The sequence below is a fragment of the Octopus bimaculoides genome, chromosome 9 (genome assembly GCF_001194135.2).
Source record: "Octopus bimaculoides isolate UCB-OBI-ISO-001 chromosome 9, ASM119413v2, whole genome shotgun sequence".
NCBI classification, from domain to species: domain Eukaryota; kingdom Metazoa; phylum Mollusca; class Cephalopoda; order Octopoda; family Octopodidae; genus Octopus; species Octopus bimaculoides.
Window position 1 is genome coordinate 41,661,256 of NC_068989.1, and position 16,099 is coordinate 41,677,354.

At 35.6% G+C, this 16,099-nt stretch overlaps 1 protein-coding gene across 7 annotated transcripts in view; it reads right to left on the reverse strand.

Moving 5' to 3' along the window:
• The window catches only part of LOC106880501 (microtubule-associated serine/threonine-protein kinase 3), a 260,570-nt gene that overhangs the window by 45,321 nt on the left and 199,150 nt on the right, over window positions 1-16,099 (reverse strand). For all 7 annotated transcript variants that reach the window (XM_052970660.1, XM_052970661.1, XM_052970659.1 and 4 more), the window contains one exon: window positions 8,312-8,384. In XM_052970660.1, coding sequence (XP_052826620.1) covers window positions 8,312-8,384 — 73 coding nt within the window. The remainder of the gene's footprint in view (window positions 1-8,311; window positions 8,385-16,099) is intronic.

The window sequence follows — 16,099 nt, forward strand, 5'->3', positions numbered from 1 at the left end:
TATATATATATATATATATATATATATATACATACATATATCTATACACACACACACTCACATGTCTATGCACACATGTAGACACTACGTTTGCACATATGTACACACAATACATGGGTTTGTGTGTGTGTGTGTGTGTGTGTGTGTGTGTGTGTGCACGCGCGCGCGCTTGCAAATGCGTAGAGCAAAAAAACAAAAATGTACTTTCAAGTCACCAAGCTGCGTCTATTCTAAGCTTTCAGTTGTCAGCAGTGTTTTATTAGCTATTTGATCAGCCAGCACAATGAAACCCAGCAAGACTGGTTATTAAAAATGAATCGATAAATATGTATGCAGCGCATGGAAAATGACAGTGACAGCTAAGAAGAAGAAAGTGGGAGGTTGGACAGAGCAGAATAGGAAACACGTTGAGAAGAGGATGGCAAACATGAGAGTAAAATGGTGGAAAGGAGTGAAGCCCATTGCCCGTTCAGCATGAAGAAATAAGTGGGGGAAGTTAGCGAAGATAAAATAACAATATGAACTGTTGCATGTTTAATGACCGAAGAGAAAACAACAGAAATATATAGTTCCAGTTTATAAAGAAGTATAGAACAGTTATATAGACACTAAAACTACATATAACAAAAGTGAAAGAGAGAGAGAGAGAGAATGATTATAGAAATGCTATAACTATAAACAGGTAAGGTGGAGGTGACCATTGTAGATATAGAGGTTACAGAAGCAATATGTACTATAAGTGGTATATACTCATTGCACCGATAAAGATGCAGTGATTAAAGGCATACTGAGTATCAGGGCACAGTGAGTATAGAGGTGTGGTGAGTAGAAGCATAGGGAGTATAGAGGCACAGTAAATATGGAGGCATGGTGAATATAGAGGAACAGCGAGTAGAGGGATAATGAGTATAGAAGCGTAGTGTAGAAACAGTGAGTATAGACGCTGATTGAGTATAAATTTTCAGCGAGTAGAAGCATAGTGAGTATGGAGGCACAGTGAATAGAGGCAGAAGGCGTATAGAGGCATAGGGAGTATAGAGACATAGTTGAGAAGTACAGAGTGTATGAAAGCACTTTAAGTATAGAGGTGTAGCATGTGCGGTAGGCAGCAAGCACAGAAGCACAGAGAATACAGATGTGCAATGAATGCAGAGGGTCAGTGAGTATAGAGGTACTGTGACTACAATGGTGCAGTCAGTAAATGCACGGGGTCTGTGCATATAAAGTACAGTAGAGTTAACCACAGCCTTAGGTGTTCAAATCAAGTCAGAGCCTAGTTTAAAGAAAATCAATAATTTATTTGCAGCCAAGTGAACGACTTGGCTAGTGAACAACAATTAACAACTAATAGACAGATGCATGAACAGAACAAATAAATCTATCTGCATTCATGCTAATATGACAGCTATTTATAAGGTAGGTTATTTGGCAAGGTGGTACTGTTTTAGATGTCACATTTCATGGAATTTTGCAGAAGATCTCACTACTTATCTATGCCAAAGCCACCAAGTTATGCAACAGAAAGCTTACAAATCTCTTGTGAGAGAAGGGCAGCAAGAGAGAGAGAGAGTGAGTGAAAGAGAGAGAGAGAGAGTGAGTGAAAGAGAGAGAGAGAGAGAGAGAGAGAGAGAGAGAGAGAGAGAGAGAGAGAGTAGATAAAGGGTAGGTTTGTATGCTGTTTAACATTGTAGAGTAGGTGAAATGCTGCAAGATGAAGGTTTCACACACATTCCACACAACCAAACAAGGTGTAAATCTTCACTGGCACACCAAAGAATGCGCATATTGTAGTGTGTGTGCCGATAGAAAGATAGATAGATAGACAGACTCCAGTCAGGTGGCAACAGCGATGCATGATCACATTATGATTATTCCTTGAGTGGGGGTCAAAAGTTATGTTACACATTTGCAATCATCCACTACAACTCTGAGTAGCATGCATTTTAAAATTTCACTTAGGCATAGCAATACTGAAATCCTGGTGTTAGAACTCAATATGCCATGCTTCAGAATAAAGCAATGAGTACAGAGCATAATATGAAATTTTTAAAAATAACAAAGAAACAGTAATTGCATAATCAACTTAATTCCTGTTCTGTTGTTGTTTCTTTAATTTCACACACACATTTTTAGGATATATACTTTTAGGATGTTGATAGTTATGGCTGGTCAGAGAGTGACCCTTGGTTTTGGACTTATAAAGCGCTTAGTCGTAGAGGCAACTCAGACTCACCAATTTGAGTCTGATGAGTCACCTATATGGCTTTATAGGTGTGAAACCAATGGTCACTCTCTGACCGGCCATAAAAATACATTACTGCTTTAATGAACTACAGACGATCTCTCTCTCTCTCTCTCTCTCTCTCTCATATATATATATATATATATATATAGTCATACACACATCTCCAGAGAACTTCACTAACAATGTACTAGTGCTGCTTTTTCTAACACACCACAGCATTATTTATGTTTTCACTTCTACTTAGTAATACTTTTCACAGCTGAGAGGAATGGCAGAGTCTGGGATCTTGCCAATTATTTGGAGTTCATATTCTACATTGGGTGTTTGTTGACTGTGTCTAATACTCACCACATGGAGCAATAAAATAAATACAAGGGGGCGTTTCAGTTGATTGCTTCCTTTTCTACAAAATTAACACTAGTGTGTGCATGCGTGTGTGTGAATGCCTATATATTGAAAAAAGGCAGTACAGAGGAGTCATTCAGCCAAAGGCCATTGTACTAGAAAGAGGTGATGTCACATCAATTGGCCAACTACCACAGTGATAGACTGTAAGTTCAGTTAGGATTACTGTGAAAAAAGGCTGAAACACAAAGGAACTGTAGGAGATTGTGTGTGTGTGTGTGTGCATACCTTTGGGTAATCATAAACAATGATAATGATGCTGATGCTGTGTAGTTGTACATAAATCAGCAAACAGGTAAGGTTTGTGAAAAAAACATCCTGAAACATGACTAAAGAACTAAAATATAACCAGCTATTTGTTAACTTGAATCTGTTCTTCCAGCTGATTAAGCACACAGAGATAGATATTACATACAGAGCTCTAAAACACAAACTGAAACTAAAATAACAAATATTAAAATGGAGGTACAAAGGCACGTCAGGCGTTTGTGCTTGAAATATATGAAGGTTACTTGATTTTTTTTTTCACATTGTTAGAAGCTCACTGTTTTCATTATTTGTTATTTTACTTCTGTAACACAATGCCTCAAGCAAATTACAAAGCTCTTTTCACAATCAGAACCATACAACTACCACTGCTAACAACACACCACAACTACTGCCACTGCTCTCAGTACTTCTGCCATAACATTCAGTAATCACCAGCTTTAGTACTCAGAGTACCAAGCTAGATACTAATTCTTACTGTAAATGTCTTGAGGAAGCCAGTTAAGTATGCAGGCGTTGGTCAAGTGAAATGCTAACCACCAGCAACAACTTAACAGAAGATATATGATATTTCAAATGAAACCAGTTGCAGTCGATATTTGATTCCAACAATATTGAAAGACATTCAGGAATTTAAACTAATTAATGACTAACAATGATTTTTTAACAAAATTTCATCTAATTGCTATGGTTTCATTTCAATAAATTAATTTACAAGCTAATTACTTCTATTTACTGAAATATCTTTGTCTTACTTCTATAATTTTTTTGCTGACTGTTGATGTCTGAAACACAACAGTTCCACAGTGGACCCAACATTGTAAGTGTATAGCACTTAAAATGTAGACACAAATGAGGAATGACACTAGACATTTCTCCTTTTGCTTCAGACAAACTTCTCTTTAGAGACTATGTGTGTTAAAAATACTGCTCACACTGAATGACACCAGTAAACCATCAGACACTAGTTTCAACTTTTTAGTGACAGATTTATTGGTCATTTAGAGATAAGTCATAACTTTTGTTCCTATATGGAAATGAACAAACAAAACACTAGCTGATTTGTGCAGAAGCTTACCCTGGCTACATTTACAACAATGTATGCATTTGAAACAGTATTATATTACAATAACGATGTCTATAACATTTATAAAATATAGACGAATGCTGTTTTTCCTTTTGTGCAAGAGTAAGTTCTTCTTGGAAATTGTGTGTATTAGAAAGATAGTTCTATCTGATATCTGAATGGTGTTAGTGGACCATCAAACACAGGTGTTTTGACTTAACTTCATCTCCTTGGTATTGGCTGCCCTCAAACCAGAGATTTAACCAGAATGCTCAAAACAGAGTGAACTCTGCTAAAGGTACCCAAGGTAGCAAGTGGTGGTGTTAAAACCAGGTGACAAAAGTGTACTACCCATGTCGACTGTAGCAGGATTTGAACTAGAACAAATACCACAAGGCCTCTGGGTTGACACTCTTACACTTCTGTAAATGCACATCCCTGAATTGGTACTTTTCTTAATCTAGTACAAAGGATGAAAGGTGAATTTGACCTTGGTAGCATTTGAACTTAAAGCGCAATGTGTCAGAAGAGATAGTGTGAGGCATTCTAACCAATGGTCTAAAAATTCTGTCAATTTACTGCCTCCCAGATGAAGAGAAATCAGATTCTAGTAGAATTTGTTGTCCTATTCTCTTTTAATTTTGAAATGTTCAAATAACTCTGAATGGATTTGGAAGAATTTAATTTACTGTACCAAAATACAGATAACAATACTGTTTTCTATGTTTTTATATAAAAATACAAACCACCACACCTATACAAAATTACTAGATGTACCTACAGTTACTTGTAGCTGTGCAACTGCTAATTATATGAAGCATGTGAGCAAGATAAAAGCTACAAGAAGACCACAGAACAAATAAATAACAAGCCATAGTTTTGTTAGCATTCATCCTTCTTGCTCTCTTCACCCACCAACTCTGACATTTCTTAAGTGTAGACAAAAACTCCAAACACAACCAGACATTACTTTGATGGCATGGAAGAGTTAAATGACCATGTCAGACATTACTTGATTCCAGCATAATTATGGAGGAGACAATAAAAGATTTTCTAACAATATTCCTGTCACACCTGAATGGCCTGTAATGTTATCATTATCCAAGCTAGATGTTATATACAGTTCTTTTACATTTGACATTTTGCAGAAATGTCACAAAATCGAACAGAAGAAGCAAAATTATTTTGATGACAATGAACTATGTTAAATGAGTAATATGGCAAATATGATTAATTTATCTATAGCTTTGGACATCTGATGAAATAAAGCTGTAAGTGAAAGAGTAAGATCTGCTTGTTAGTTTAATGAAGTGAAATATCATTCAACCTTCCAAAGCTAACATTTGTCAGATGGCCTCACACAAACCCCTGTTTTCTTCTAGAGATATAGGTAAATGCTTACATATGTATATATACATACATATAAATACCTCTCTCACTATGTATGGATAGGAAAACAAGAATTTTAGTGAAAAAACATTGTTGCATTTGGGTATTGTTCTCTTTTGCACACTGCATCTTATTGCTCTAATACCCAGTTTTTCTTTCAGCTCATTTGTGTATGCTAACATTAATATCTGATGAAGAAGCATGTTCTCATTCCTTTCCAGCCTACATATATCCTTCATATTTAATGCCCACTGCAATCATGCAACATCATACAAATCTACCTTTGACTCAGCAGGAATAGCTCATCTTGCCAACAGAGATAATAACTTCCAGAACTTCTTCCATCTTGTTTTTTTTCCTTCTCAAGCTACTATACTTTCAGACCACTCTCCTTCACTACTAATTGAGTCACCTAGGTAATATAACAGAAGCTATCAAATATTCCCACAGAGCATTTTGAGTATTTGAAATAATTCATTTTACAGGCGCTCTTACTGATAGCTAGTTCTGTGTATCTGCTCCATAAAAAAAGCACTCTTTCCTTCTCAGTTTTGCTGTGATCTCACTGTATCTCTTGTACATTCAAAGTTTACCCTTTTTCTGTGTATCTAGGAAGGCATCCTACCAGATAGCAGTAGAGTCCTGTTTTCTTTCCTCTTGGCTAACACTTTTGTTGTTGCTAGAATAACTTTCAGGCCCCGTCAATTTCTAAGCTTTCCATCCTTGTTTGGAACTTCTTTTCTAAATATTCATCAAATTCAGCTATGAGGACCAAGACATTGGCATACTGATGTTTCAGTGAACAACTGGTCTTTAAACACTTCTGTTATATATGACTTGAGAACTATAACAAACAGATGAGGATTGAGAAATGGTCCCCCAATGAACACCTACCAACACAGTAAATTTTTTGTTGAATTTATTGCCAACTCTTTCTTTGTTGAAAACAATGCTGTATATAGCTTTGCACAACTCTCACAAACCATTTGTCTAAACCTAGTTTTGTTAACAACAACTACAAAGCATGGTACTGTATGAAAGATCTCCAAGCTGACAAATGCTAGATATAGTGGCTTGCTTTTAGTCAAGAACTCCTGCAGTTATTTCTTTAGGAAGAAGGTACCACTGTTACCCATCAAATCTCAAAAGCATTTCATCTTAATTAATTCTCTTCTTAACCAGGTGTCCTGTAACTATCCCTGTTACTTTCATAACTTGCCCAATCAATTTGATACCTTAGAAGTTCTATCTTTCTAGAGCATCTTAGCCTTTGTAGCAGCTGACAATAATGTTGCTACACCACTCACAGGGTGTGATATTTCAGTCTACTGTCCAAGTGACCATCAAGTGATTAACACATGTCCTACTTTTCTGGATATTTTCAGCAGGTCATCAACTATTCCTGATAGTCCAACCGCCTTCCCTACCTTCATTTTCTTAACCCTCTGATTATTATATTTCTGCTGGAATACACTATCCTCGTTTCAATTAATGAAGAATTTAGAGGAATAACATTGCCATTATTAAGTAGCTGTTTGGAACATGAAATAACATGAAATTTTGATGGAAGGTTTCAATGAAGCTATTTAAAAGAAGAAACTTGCATCATAGAACTAGGTGGGAGTCTCAAGTGAGTTGGTACCAAATGGATTAGCAGCACTTTTCGACTATATAATTGTCAACTTAATAAGCTACTCCTTCTGTTGAATTTTCCTCAATTAGTCCTTTCCATTCCCAGCGTTCTCTGCATCCAGTAACTTCAAGTACTAACATTTCCATGTTTCTTTCTTCTCAGCGTCAGTGGAGATAAGTGTACTTCCGTAATTCCACAAATAATTTTTACCACCAACAACTAGCTTTGAAATCTTGAATGCTTCACTGCAAAACACAGACAAACCTCTTACCTTCACTGTCTCTCACATACAACTACCTGATATTATTTCCTTCCCCACACTTCCAATCTTTCCAGGTCTGTCTCACATACTACCTGGCTCTATCTACAATACCACTTGATCACCTTGTTACCTTCTATCTGTCCATTGATCTTGTCTGTCGTTTGCAGCAAGTTATCTCATAGCTTTCTTCTTCCTCCTCTTCTGTCTCAACATATAATTCTCTTTCTTTATCTCCTCTCTGCCTTCTAGAACTTCTCTGAACTTATGTTTAGCAGAAGGATCTTTCAGCTGCCATACCTTCCTTATATAGAATTTATTTATAAGATAAGTTGACTGAAGCTAACAGAAATATATCTAGACCATTACAATAACAACCAATATTTTAATCTATGCTCATATATTGTTTATTGTCCTCTACTTTAACTAGATAGCAGCTTCTTCACTTCCAATATTCAAGAAATTAATACGAATTCTACAGATTAGAGATCTTACAGATTAGAGATTTGAAGAGAATTAAAAATTGAACACATTAATTCTTAAAAACAAGAACAAAACAATGCATCAACCAGACTTTAAAAAAAAGAGAATTAATACTTCAGAAATCCCATATCAGTGAACCTAATTAAGCTTTTTTGTCCATCACCACCACTGTCATTTTAACTGATAACAGTTGACTATTAATTATAACCTGCTTCACACACACACACACACACACACAGAGTGTTTCCAATTGAATTCATTGAGATTATGTGTCACAACCAATCTAATTGGAAGGTTTGCGAGATGGAGCTGAAGCTGCTCTACTGTGAAATCTCAATAGCTGACATCTTTTCTAATTCTGTATTTAATGGGTGCAGAAGCGACTGTCACCTTCCACACGCAAGTTCAATGGTCAAGATATTACTACAGTGCAATAGATAGTTTGACAACAGACAACTAACCAGTCACAATGATTACTGGACACACAGACAACAGAGAAACAAGCAAGGTGTTTTTTTTTTCTTTTTTTTTTTAAAGGTGAATAAATAAGATAATCATTCTTACTTCTTGATATTTTGGAATGGAAACTGGTTGTGAAGGTTGGGTGATGCTTGGCGTGGACTGTCCATAGGACTTCCTGGAAAACAAAAGAAATACAAGACTGATGTTATATTAGCATTAGTAAAGGACATTGAAGTTAAAAACAGCAGCTGGAGCAACAAAAGATGCCTTCATTGTTGTTATTAATAATTGTCAATCTAGTTTGCTTTGGGATAATAGTTCATCTTCAGCAAGGTTTTCTCTTTATTATAAAACAAACAACAAGCAAACAAAAATCCTTCTATGTGGCTTGCTTAGAATCCAAGGGTTCATGGGCTCTGTCATGTCTTCTACTCACAAGTAAGATTCAAGAAGGAAGCAAATGAAATATCAGTCTTGATCAAATTAGGTTTGGACAAAACAATGGGAGAAAGCAAATTCGTTTCTCAGAACATAATGAGCTGAATAGAGACATCAAAGTCAGATTTTACAATATTTGCATTACATTGTGTACAAACACACAAACATATAAGGTGGCTTGTTGGCAGAGCTGTGAGAACATCATACAGATTAGTTGTAGTAAATGTTCTGGTTTTCTATACTCCGAGTTCAAATCATGCCAAAATCAACTTTGTCTTTTATCCTTTTGAGGTTGATAAATAAAAGTACCAGTCCTGACCTGCAATCAATTCTTTTTCTCACTCTCTTTCACTCTGTCTTTCTGACTTTCTCTCCTTTGGAAGAAATCAGCTGTGGTTAGACCTGAAGAAGGATAGACTCTGCCAGGTTTAAAAGATGCCCAAGACAAAGTAAGAATGCATGTGTGCGCACATGCATACATGTACACACATGATGAACTCCTTACAGTTTCTGTCTACCAAATCCACTAACAAAGCGCCACATAGGAATGAAACCAAATCCACTTGGATGGGAAGCAAACTTCATAATTATGCAGCCATGTCAGTGTCTAGCATGCATGCATTTACATATGTGGTTATATAAATGTAAATACATATTTCTATAATGCTACAAGCTATTAATGTCAGGGATTGAAATCCTAAAACAGTAGTAAAACAAGGGCATCCAGTAGATTTTCATATCAGAAAAGTGTAATTAATATGATAGATTGCCAAAGCCATGAGGCAAGAATATTTATAAGTGCTTGGTGTAGCATTTGAAGAGATCAAGTTAAACAGTGGAAGTTCAACCATCTGAAAATATATTTCTAAACATCTATCATTGGAAGATCAAGTATACATAAACAACAATGGATTAGGGTGTCATGTTGAGGAGCTTACAACATTGAAGGATGTTAAAAAAGACAATACAACTGATATCAGGAAGGCAGTTTCACAAATTTAGATTTGAATATTATTCCTAAGATCAATATGAAATGTGACACTATCCACAGTTATTTCTAATAACCTCAAAATTATAATTATTGAAAATGGTATGGTTGTATGGATATGAAGTGTGTTTTGAAATGATGGGGTTTCAATTATTTTTCTTACTGCCTAACATCTCAGACAAGTGTTTTCTAATGTAGCTTTGGGCTGACCAATGCTGTGTGAGTAGCATTGGTATGTGGAAACAGTATGAAAGGTTGCTGTGTGTTTATATTTGTGTGTACCAGTGTAAATATTTACATTGTGTCTTTGCATGAAATCATTTGAGCAAATGTGTGACATTATGTCGGTATTCTCTGTTAACAACTCAGCCTATAGCTCAATGCATTCTAGGATGAATGAAATAAGAAGTTCCCAACATAAAATACAAGTAAAGTATAGCAACAAGAAGGCATCCTGCTGTAAAATAAAGTCTTACTAAAAAGTTTTCATCCAACCCATGCTACCATGGGAAAAACAAGATGTAAAATAAACCAATGAAATACACTCCAAGTATCCCAAAATATATGTATTGTAGTTATTGAAAATATAATAATGTAGTTATTAAAGAATGCATATATTGTAGTTATTGAACTCACTGAATATATACTTTGAAAAAGAAGAGAAAACATACTTTCACACATATATTCAAACAAACAATATATACAAATGTATATATGGAGACTGCAATATTGTGAATACTTTCCTATTTATTCTTCACTTTTATTGAACATAGCTTTCAGTTGTGAGTGAATACATACATATTGCCTATCTATCCAAATAAGTGTGTGTGTGTGAGCATATGTGAGAGTTTATATTGCAAATACATCATTACATTTCTAAGAAATATAATGGAAGTTCAGTATAATAGAACTTCTCTATCCAGTAATGTTTGTGACGATAACAATTGCTGTTTCTCATACACTATGTTGGATGAGAATAACTACTGTTATTCTGTATTCAGGTTTATTTTTCTGACTATTACAACTAATTCATTTGAAAAGCTATTTTGATAATCTAAATACACACACACACACAACCAAGATATCACACTTGACTACCTAAACCTTCACCTGTGTTACAAACAGATTTTAGAAATGCAATGACAATTAATTTCCACTCAAAAGATTCCGTCTTTACACGAGAAACATTATTTAACATTTATTCAGTTGTACCACCATGCTTGTATGGGTTGGGTGGAGAGGTATTTAAAGAAAGACTTTTATGGTAGGATACTTTTCCTGTCACCAACTTTCACATATTTTTCAAGTAAAGGGATGCCTTTATTCCATGGGTCTTTGAAAATGCACAGCAGCTGATCATTATGTCAATAAAGAATGTATACATCGTATCACTGTCTCATTTACATAATGACAAGCAAAGCCATGGAATGATAACATTTGTGTACACAAGAACACACACACACGAATATATGATGGGATTCCATAAAGTTTCTGTCCACCAATTCCATTCCCAAGGCATTAATTGGCCTGGAGCCATGGCAGAAGATACTAAATTAAGGTCTGCACAATGAGACTGTGCCTAAAACTACAAGGTTGCAAACCACACAGCCATGCCTGAACCTACAATCTAAAAATTGATTATGAAAATAATTATTTCCTCTCCTCTCCCACCATCACTGATACGCACAGTGAGTTAAACAGTGAAAGTTTAAAGCTGTTAATGCATCATCAATATGCAAAGGAATGTGTTGACAGGTGGTGAGTAATAGCTTAGAAAATGTGGTTGTCTGAGGAAAGGTTCTAAGATACTTGACTAATAAGAGGTCTGCTGATTGGTGACCAACTTCATTAATCTCAGGAATTAATAATGGGAAAACAGTCATTCAGAAAAACAAAAAAACAAAAACACAAAACCCTTTCTGTAATTCAGGAATGCTCAATTTATTGGAGTGAATCGCTTGACTAATGAGTATAGAGGTGGAGTGAAATATCTGCGGTTTAATAAAGCAAAATTAAGGAGAATATGAGATAAATGACAAATGAGTGTGCATGAGTGTGTGTGTGCGTAGTGCTCATATGTTTGTGTATATGGATGTGTGTGTGTGTGTGTGTGAGTATAAGAAAGCAGACGCTTGTGTAGGGCCAACTGATAGATGTTAGCTTTGGAAGGTTGAATGATACTTTACACACACACACATCTAAATATATATGTTTTACTTGCTTCAGTCATTAGACTGTGACCATGCTGCCCTACTTTTCTCTCTCTATTATATATATATATATATATATATATATATATATATATATATATATATATATATATATATATATATTGGCCTGCCAGCCCAGGGAGTGGAGTGGGATCATTTGGAAGCTAAAAACAACATGATGTGAATTGTAACTAGCAGTGCATAACAACATTCAATAGTTTGGTTAATACAGTGAGATATATATATGTATGTATTCTTCTATTCTTTTGTTTCAGTCATTTGACTGTGGCCATGCTGGAGCACTACCTTTAGTCGAACAGATCGACCCCAAGACTTATTCTTTGTAAGCCTACTACTTATTCTATCGGTCACTTTTGCCGAACTGCTCAGTTATGGGGACGTAAACACAAGCAATGTTGTGGGGCACAAACACATATAGTAGAAAATGCTTGCCCAAGGTGCCATGCAATGGAACTGAACCCGGAACCATGTGGTTGGGGAGCAAGCTTCTTACCATACAGCCATGACTGCACCTACATGTATAATATAATTCCATTAACATAAGGACAATATATTTAATTACTCATTCTCCCAACCTTTGTTTATTTCGTTTCTGTCTCCTTACTGACCTACACAGTCAGGTGCATTTGAAGACATAACTCTCAGTACTCCAAATATGCATAAACTCATCCTATCCTTCCCACTCCTTTGTTTCCTCAATACTACCACCTAGATCTCACATTTGATTGACCTTTGCATATTAAATTACCACAGACTTGTACACACACACACACAATTACCTGATATACACTGGCCTACCTCTCCACAGATCAACAACTTCCAAACACATTTCTCAGTCCCAACAAAACCCGATGAATCTAGACGGAGCTCTGTTGTTCTCTAGATGAAACATCTTGTATGTTTTAAGTAAAGTTTAATGAAATAACACCCTGCCCTTTAACACGTTGAGTACCTTTTTTTCACTGGCTGACATTTTAGCACTATGACTAAGAATATTAACACTATTCTCTTCCTCTCTTGATCACACACACACACAAATATATGCATCATATATGCATAAATATATACAAATATATGCATATGCAAACATATATATATATATATATATATATATAAACATACAAATATATGCACATACACATATAAACATACATATATACATATGAACATATATACATACACCTATATAAACATACATATATATATATGTATATACATGCATACAAACATATACATACTCTTTCCAAGCAATTCTGACTATCCCAATATCTATTTTCCCCTGTGTATGTCTGTATATGTAATGTCTATCCTTCACTGTGTTTGCGTGTATACACATATATAAACACACACACACACACACACACACAAGGCAGCCAATCAGTAGAGTCTTTACAGCATCAAATAGTATTTCTTTGAACTCTGTGCTCCATGTTCAAATCCTGCCATGGTCAACTTTGTCTTTTGTCCTATCAAGGCCTATAAATGAAGCACTAATCCCATACTGGGGTTGATTCTTCTCCTCTTATTCTTTTCTTTGTTTCTGTTAGTCTGTCTCTCTTTAGTACGAATCCATTGTCGCCTGATTTGAGAGAGGCATGGCCTCTACAAGGGCAAGAAAAAAAAATGCCATAGACACTACATATTTCATAAAAACTGTTTCTAAGGCTCTGGGAAGAGTTGAGGACCCAATGCAAGGCAATCCATACAAAAAAATACATTGAGATGATCAGAGTTACTGGGAAAGAGCTCAAGTAATATTGACAGAGAAAATGAGGGAGAAAGAAAAACAAAAAAATTTCACATCTCCATTGCTTATATAGACACACACACACACACATGCTTGTGCACATGCACACACAAATACACGCAGCTGCTACAAATATCATTAAATTCATCTGAAGCTAAGATTACTCAAGATCATTTTGCCAAACAATGCAAGATTTACTTTATAATTATTCTAAATAATCCTCTTGTGAAAGCAACAGATTTTTAAACCTCTGGCCATTGTTACTACTACTACTACCACTACCACCACCGCCGCCGCTGACACCACTAGCACGACTTACACCCCACCACCATCATCCCAAATCGTCACTACTATCATTGTCAAGGCTGTCACTCACACCATCTCAGACAGCTAGCAAGGTGATGTGCTGTGACCCACAACTGTGCAGATGATGCACTAGGATCAAACTGTAATGCTACATACAGTACAACACACACACACACACACACACTCATGCATGCACACCACCATATTTTCAATATTAAACATATGTACAAATCAGGAGACAAACGCTTTATGTTCACCCTCAGCTGCTGGCATTCATCTGCTTGTTCTGTTACACTTTTTTTTCTTTCTGTTCCTCATATTTCCAGTGAAAACGAAACACTGAGTATACATGTGTGTGTGTGTGTGTATATATGAACAAATCTCTATAAACATGAATATATACAAATGTGTATATGTATGTATATGCATGTATGTATGTATATATATATATATGTATATGCACAAATCTATATATACATGAATGTATCATCATCATCATCATCATCATCATCGTTTAACGTCCGCTTTCCATGCTAGCATGGGTTGGACGATTTGACTGAGGACTGGTGAAACCGGATGGCAACACTAGGCTCCAGTCTGATTTGGCAGAGTTTCTACAGCTGGATGCCCTTCCTAACGCCAACCCTATATAAAATGTATATATGCATGTATATGTATGTATGTATATATTAATAAATATATATATGCATATATATATATATACATATATATATATATATATATATATATATGTACATATCTATTTGTATATATATGTATATAAATACATACATACTTACATAAGTGTACATATCTATTTCTGTGTGTGTGTGTGTGTGTGTGTGTGTGTGTGTGTGTGTATATATGCATATCTTAATTTACTAAGACAGGAATACCCAATAGCAAGGCTAAGTTGCTTAACCTAATGCCCAAATGCACTTTTGTTTTTTGAAGAATTCAATGCGTGGCTAAACCATGGTACCCTGCATAACACACAGAAACGCTGCAACGCCACAGCACTGCAGGAACTAACAAGATTTATTCAAGCTGCTTGTGTGTTAACATGTCTGGATGCTGGATGAATTAATTATAGGACAGTGAGAAAAGGTATATGAGATTACTTGAACTGCAAATCAATAATATTCCAGCATTCAGATCAGCTGGATATCGGGAAGATACTAATAAGGGAATATAAAATTATTTACGCCATGCACCGGTGCTCAAATGATATGAACGATTTAATATCAAGGAGATATTGATTAAGAAATAATAACATTAGCTCTTTTACACTGCAATGTTTATGATGTTTGCAAAACTCTTTATCAGAATAGCTATAGCTATTCTGCCACACCAGCCTTCACTGGTGCGGTCTCTGCTATTTATTTTGAAGTTGGGAAGTGTTTTGTCATGACACTACCATAATGTAATAATATAAACAATGGCAATTCTAGGGGTTTGCCTAATAAGAGATATTATCAAGAGAAAAATACAATTATATGAGATATTATAAAACCACCAAAATTCCAGGGAGAAAAGACAAACTGGTCAACTAATGGCATTTATCAGTTACAAACCTGATAATCTTGGTAATTAATTTTTTATTATTACATTAGTTTAATCATTATTAGAACAGCATTGAGAATGAGTGGATAGGGTGTGTGTGAGAGGGTGGAAAAGATATGTTGTTGCTTTGATGGAATCCTGCACCGGATTTGAATTAGACAATACCAAAGAATTGGTGAAGCAAATATCAGCAGCGAGGTTTGTTGCATGGCATTCCTTTTGCCATGTGTCATCAGTAGCCTGTTTCTGAGTTGTCACCTTGCTTACCATTCTATCACACAGTTATTGGAACATGATGGTGCATACTGATGGGATAGTGGGGGGTTGGTGGGGTGGGACAGCGTGTAAGTGGAGAGGCGGGGAAAGGAAGAGGTGTAGAAGGTGTTGTGAGTCAGAGCATGTGTTTTGAGGGAAAAAATAGTGGAGTGTATATATATGTATATAGGAGAGAGGAAGAAAATAAAAAAGGCATAAGAAAAATAGATTGAGAAGAATATTAAATGAAATAGAATGTGTGTGTGTGTTTGTGTGTGTGTGTATATATATATATATATATATATATATATATAGAGAGAGAGAGAGAGAGAGAGAGAGAGAGAGAGAGAGAGAGAGAGAGA